At 45.8% G+C, this 6,000-nt stretch overlaps 1 protein-coding gene across 1 annotated transcript in view; it reads left to right on the top strand.

Moving 5' to 3' along the window:
• The window catches only part of kdm6a (lysine (K)-specific demethylase 6A), a 36,321-nt gene that overhangs the window by 15,690 nt on the left and 14,631 nt on the right, over positions 1-6,000 (top strand). The window contains exon 8 of the mRNA XM_053440509.1: positions 4,350-4,384. Coding sequence (XP_053296484.1) covers positions 4,350-4,384 — 35 coding nt within the window. The remainder of the gene's footprint in view (positions 1-4,349; positions 4,385-6,000) is intronic.

The following is a 6,000-nucleotide window of genomic DNA, read 5'->3' as shown; positions in this document are numbered from 1 at the left end:
ACATCATCATCTTGAAGGTTGAAGGTTAATGATGAAAATCATTAAGTTTCGTGAATTGTTCTAGATGATCTGTTGATCTGTTGATGATCCCCTCAGATCATAAATCAGATTCTGTTCCACGAGCTTCATGTAAATGAGTTTACCTGCGATCCAGAGTGTGGTGGTAACTCACCTGGAGACTCATTCAGCTTTCAATGCATATTATCTGCTCAATTTTATTTATTTTATATCTATATATAATAATATTGTTTTGTTTTCATGCGATGTCCCAATGGCAACAAAAACAAATCTCAAACCACCTACTGCTTTTTCTTTAGGATTATTATTTGCGGTGAGTTCAGAGGTTGTCACACTCGTACAGTTATCAGCATATTATCAGTGTTTAGTCATATGATAATATTTGAGTTTGTGAACCCACCACAGATTGATGCAGTGGAACGACTCTATCGTAACAAGGTGGATTATTTGTATTGAACTCACTGTCTCTTATTTCTTCTTCCAGGTCAATCAAGGCGTTCCAGGAGGTTCTGTACATCGACCCCAGCTTCTCCAGAGCTAAAGAGATTCATCTGAGGCTGGGACTCATGTTTAAAGTCAACACAGACTATGAGTCGAGCCTAAAGGTAAATCTTCATGGTTCCAAATACTGTGATTGAATGTGTATTTTTTAAATTTGGGCTTTAGGAGCTGAGCTGGATACGGTTCATATAAAATGGATTCCACCACATCTTACTCTTTTATAAACACACTTGTATTCCAGTTGTAAAGTTGTCCTGCAGACACAGAATGATGATATATCCTCTGTTCATCCATCAACCTGTGGTCGTCCAGTGAATGATCGACACATTAACATGTGTCGTCAGAAGTTCAGCTCCTTCATCCTCAGAGCAGCACAGACTGGTGGATCGTCTGTCCTGTCTGTCCCATCTGTCCCATCTGTCCTGTCTCTCTGAGTCCAACCCTGTCCCCCCTCTCACACCTGTGAGCTGCACACGTCCAGAGAGTCACACAGAGCTCTGTGACTGCAGCCTGTGGGTCTTTGTTCTGAGAGTCCTGGTTCCCTTCAGGCACAGACTGCTGTCTGATCCTGGGCTTTGTCCTGCTGCAGACGTTGTGTCACAGGGTTTGTTCTGTGGGTGTGAACGCACTGAGCTCATTATGGAGCCATTTCATTTTACATTTAAACTTGCATACATTGTTGTGAATGCTTGTATTCTTGTTAATTCTGTATTTATATATTAAAAGCTGGATCTGACTGTCTGAACTGGAATACTGAATAATTTACGTTCTATACAGATAATATTTAGAGCCTGACAGATGTATATTAGTTAGACAATAGAGCACATAAGAGATTTTCATAGTTCATAGTATCCATCTGCGTTAAGGCAATTATTTCTTTGAATTTTTGCAAAATAATGGTTTGTTCTCTTAATTCAAGTTCTATATATTTGGAAGGTTGGTTGTATGGGCGGATATTGGTTTTATGAATGTGTGAGAAGGTGATCTGGATATAATCTGTGCCTGTAGATGATTGAGGTGGTTCAGTATTGAGCTGAAGTCGGTGCACGTGCTGCACGTCCTCACTGTGTTGGATGTGCCCCTCCCTCTCAGCCCTGGCTCATTGCCGCCACACACACAGACTCACACTCACAATCACACACACACACACACTCACACACACTCGACTGCCCCAGTTATCTACAGGGAGGGGGGGTGCACGTTCAGAGGAGCAGAGATTGAATAAAGGTAGAGGAGAGAAATGAGAGGGGAAACAGGAACCAACAGGAAATTGTTAGAAGATGCAGCAGGAGGAGAAAGAGATGATAGAAACATTTGTTATGCAGCTGGTATCTTGTATATTATCTTCTTGTGATCACATGCTTCCTGGTTTGATCCCTCAAAGTGTGTCAAAGTGCCCTTGAGCAACATTTGAACCTATAACTGCTCCTGATTCTGCATCGTAAGTGTATGGATGTGACATGGATTACAAATCTCTTTGACATCTTAACACTGGATGTGTGTGCAGTGCATATCCATTTATGAAGGCTGAGGTGTGAAGTGATGTATTCTAAGAATAAACTGTGACCTAATTAGGAATCTGCCGCCACAATTTAGCTTTTAACTGCATCTCACTCGTATGTCACCTGTGGGACTGTAAACCCAATACTCACAATAACCTAATCCAATGATTGGCTGAATTCGCAGCCAATGAGAGGAGGAGAAATCACATTAGAGCGTTCATATTCATGCAGTGTGTATTTGTAAGGTGATAAGCCGACTGTCTGTGTGGAGGAGCTTTGAGCCGAGGAGGTGAGATAGAGGGGAGGTGGTGGGGGGTGTCTGAGCCTGCCTGCTCCAGCGTTAGGTATTGTGTGTCATCTCTCCACTGCAGCCGTCTGCTGAATAGTAATCAGTGACACCAGGATAGAAGAGGGGGAGAGAGTAGAAAGATAGCAGAGAGAGAGAGAGAGAGAGAGAGAGAGGAAGGCACGGCATGGGGAGGGAGGTGGAATGCCAAGCTGACATCCTGCTGCATTATCTGCCTGCTGCTAGAGCAAGTGTGAAAGAAGGAAGGGAAGGAAGGATAGAGGAGACGGAGGGAGAGACCTACAGGAGGATGCAGCTCCAGCAGGAGTGTGATCTGCCAGCGGCATAGGTAACGCTATTCTGTGTGTGTCTGTGTGTGTGTGTCTGTGTGTGTGTCTTGTGACGTTCTGCCAGTTAGATATTTTTGTGGTTCATAGCACTGCTTAGGAGGGAGTTTATTCTAAGAAGGGTCGTGGGTGTGTGTGTGTGTGTGCACGTGTGTGACGCTCCCACCGGCCCGTGGTGAAGCTGAGGAACCTCCAGCTGGACGGTTCTTGATTTCTCTCTGAATCCGTGTGTGTAGCTGCCCTAGATTGCAGTCATCTGGTGTTATCCTTTAAGGTTACAGCGTTTTCCCTCTTGCAAAAAAAGAAAGATCCGCTGCAGTTGCCTGGTGGAGTCCGGCTGCACCGGCAGCACACTGTGTTCCCTCACTGTGTGCTATAGGTCTCACGTGGGCAGGTCCTGGTTTCAGAAGGTCCGGGACGTTTTACTGACTCACATAAAAAGCAGTAGTGGAGCCTTTTTAAAAACCAGAGCGTGGCTGAGTCGGATCGTGGTGCAGATTCCCAGCTGGGAGCCCTGAGGCCACTTATGGGTGCATGAGTGCTCCTTTAACACATTTACAGGATCTGACACCTTGAGTTGAACTGTTTTCACTCAGCTCAGGCACCCTCCATGTGCTGATGTGTGAGATGCACGACAGCACGCCTGAGTTTAATGAAGCAGAAGGTCAAATAAGGGTTGCTTGCACATGAGGGAAGTGGAGCTGTGTGCAGCCCTGGGGGGGGGGGGGGGGGGGGGGGGGTGTGAAGGGCTGGAAGAGAAACCCTGGAGAGTGGTCTGTGCAGCTGTGGGACATCTTCATGTTCTAATCTGTTGTATTGTTGGAGATATTGATGGAGTTGGTTATGTGCCACGCCCTGGCAGCCATGCACACATCTGCCTCACTCAGCAGCCCGGGCTGAAGTTCATGTGATGGGACAGGAGTCTTTTCTGAGCCTTTGTCCTCTGGTTGGACAGCAGGACGGTGGGGAGGCTGGAGCAGTTTGAGTGAGACTATCTATGGTTCACCCCCCACCCCCCCACCCCCCCTCTCTCAGCTATCAATGCATCTCTCAAGTTACGGTCACCAGGGTTCACTCATGGCGTGTTGTAGATCTGTCTGGGCTTTTTTTTGTTGTCAAAAGCAGGTTTCTGAAGATTCAATTTAGCTTAGGAGCATCAAGACTCTCCAGTAATTTATTACTTTATCGTCTGAGACCTGTCGTTACCCAGAGGAATTAAATGTCTTCATCCAATCAATCACTGTTTGTATTATGAACCTGATAATCTTCGTTCCTCATGAAGTTCTTCTCCTCTTCTCCGCAGCATTTCCAGCTGGCTTTGATCGACTCCACTCTCTGCACTTTGTCCAAAGCTGAAAGTAAGTAGAGCTGCTGCACTGACCAGAGGGCGACGGGGGGGCACACAACACAACACAACACAACACAGGTTTACGTGTAGCAGCAGAAAGCACATATAGAAAAGCCACAGGAATATTTCTACAGTAATTTTTCCTCTGCTGTCTCTGCCCAAGACGGGTTGCCTAGGAGACAGCAGAAGGAGGGCGAGGGAGGGAGGGCGAGCGAGCACATACACATGCCCCCCCCCCTCCCATCTGTCTTCCATACTGTTTGCAGTCTGCCCATCTGAATGAATCCCTGATTTTAATATGACAAGAAAAACCCTAATTATTGTCTCCTCTGCTTCTTTCTCCTCAGTTCAGTTTCACATCGCTCATTTGTATGAGATCCAGGTGAGAACTCATCTCTTCTGCAGTTATCATTCATACTCTTATGTTTAGATTAGTCTGATGCAACTGTTTGACCTGCCAGCAGCTTCAGGATCAGTTTGACTCCATGTGCAGAAGCCCTGTTCTCTCAGTGTCACTGAGCGGCTGCATGTGAGAGATGTGTTAGTATCAGAGGCTCTGGATGTTTTAGCAACAATACAGAGATGATGCTGCGGTTTCTTTGATAGCATCTGTTGTTCAATTCATTAATGACAAACTGTACAGTTCATACCTCATCCAAACCAAACAGTCCTTAAACCACATCTACAGTCACCACATCCACATATTTGTTTGGATCCAAAGTATAATGGGTTCTCTCTTGGCCCCGACCAAGTTCCCTGGATCTCTGTTCTGTAGTTTTTGTGTAATCCTGCTGACAAACAAACACACACGGTTAAAAAGCAAAACGACTTGTTGCCAGTGTGGTTTGTCCGTCTGCGTTTTCCTGATATCAAACAACAACATATTGTAAAGTTATTGTTTCAGTCCAAACTGTCGTCTGAAGATAAACACGGCTCCGGAGGGTTTCCTCTTCTGTTGTGTCTCTAAAGTCTTTAAACGAGTCATGAGTCAAACAGACTATCAGTTGTGTTACCGTCTGTTGTGTGTGGCTGTTGTGTGGCTCTGCCTCGGCTTCATGACAATCATTAGTCGACGCAGGAAGGAACCACTCAGACCCTCTGTCATTTATATGTCCCAAGTGTCAGCGCGTAACCCGAGGTGTCTTTATTGTGTGTAGACAGGAAGTCCAATGCCAGACTGTGTGTGTGTCTGTCTGTCTGTGTGTGTGATGGGGGTGGAGAGACAACTTGAGCTGATAAGAGATCATTGACAGTGTGATAGTGGGTTATGTGTTAACAGTGTGCGTTAGTGAGTTATGTGTTAGCAGTGTGCGGTAGTGGGTTATGTGTTAGCAGTGTGCGTTAGTGAGTTATGTGTTAGCAGTGTGCGGTAGTGGGTTATGTGTGACCAGTTTGAGTTAGTGGGTTATGTGTTAGCAGTGTGTGATAGTGGGTTATGTGTTGCCAGTGTGCGTTAGTGGGTTATGTGTTAGCAGTGTGCGGTAGTGGGTTATGTGTTAGCAGTGTGCGGTAGTGGGTTATGTGTTAGCAGTGTGCGGTAGTGGGTTATGTGTTAGCAGTGTGCGGTAGTGGGTTATGTGTTAGCAGTGTGCGGTAGTGGGTTATGTGTTAGCAGTGTGCGGTAGTGGGTTATGTGTTAGCAGTGTGCGGTAGTGGGTTATGTGTTAGCAGTGTGCGGTACTGGGTTATGTGTTAGCAGTGTGCGGTAGTGGGTTATGTGTTAGCAGTGTGCATGCAGTGTGGAAGTGTGACCCAGGACATTTTGTGTTACTACACATCACAGATGTCTCATGAACACCTTCCTTGTGTTAATTTAGTCGACGCAGTTTCTACAAAGTTATTCAGTTAATTAAAAACATAGGCAGACAGAAATGTGTTGAACGTGTCAGTGATGAACGTTAACACATTGTCTTCAGACTGAAGCAAAGTGAACACTCCTACACACACACACACACACACACACTCCTCACACGCAGGCTAGCAGGAGATGCTAGCAGG

The sequence above is a fragment of the Pleuronectes platessa genome, chromosome 14 (genome assembly GCF_947347685.1).
Source record: "Pleuronectes platessa chromosome 14, fPlePla1.1, whole genome shotgun sequence".
In the NCBI taxonomy this organism is placed as follows: Eukaryota; Metazoa; Chordata; class Actinopteri; order Pleuronectiformes; family Pleuronectidae; genus Pleuronectes; species Pleuronectes platessa.
This window is presented reverse-complemented; position numbering and strand designations above follow the sequence as displayed.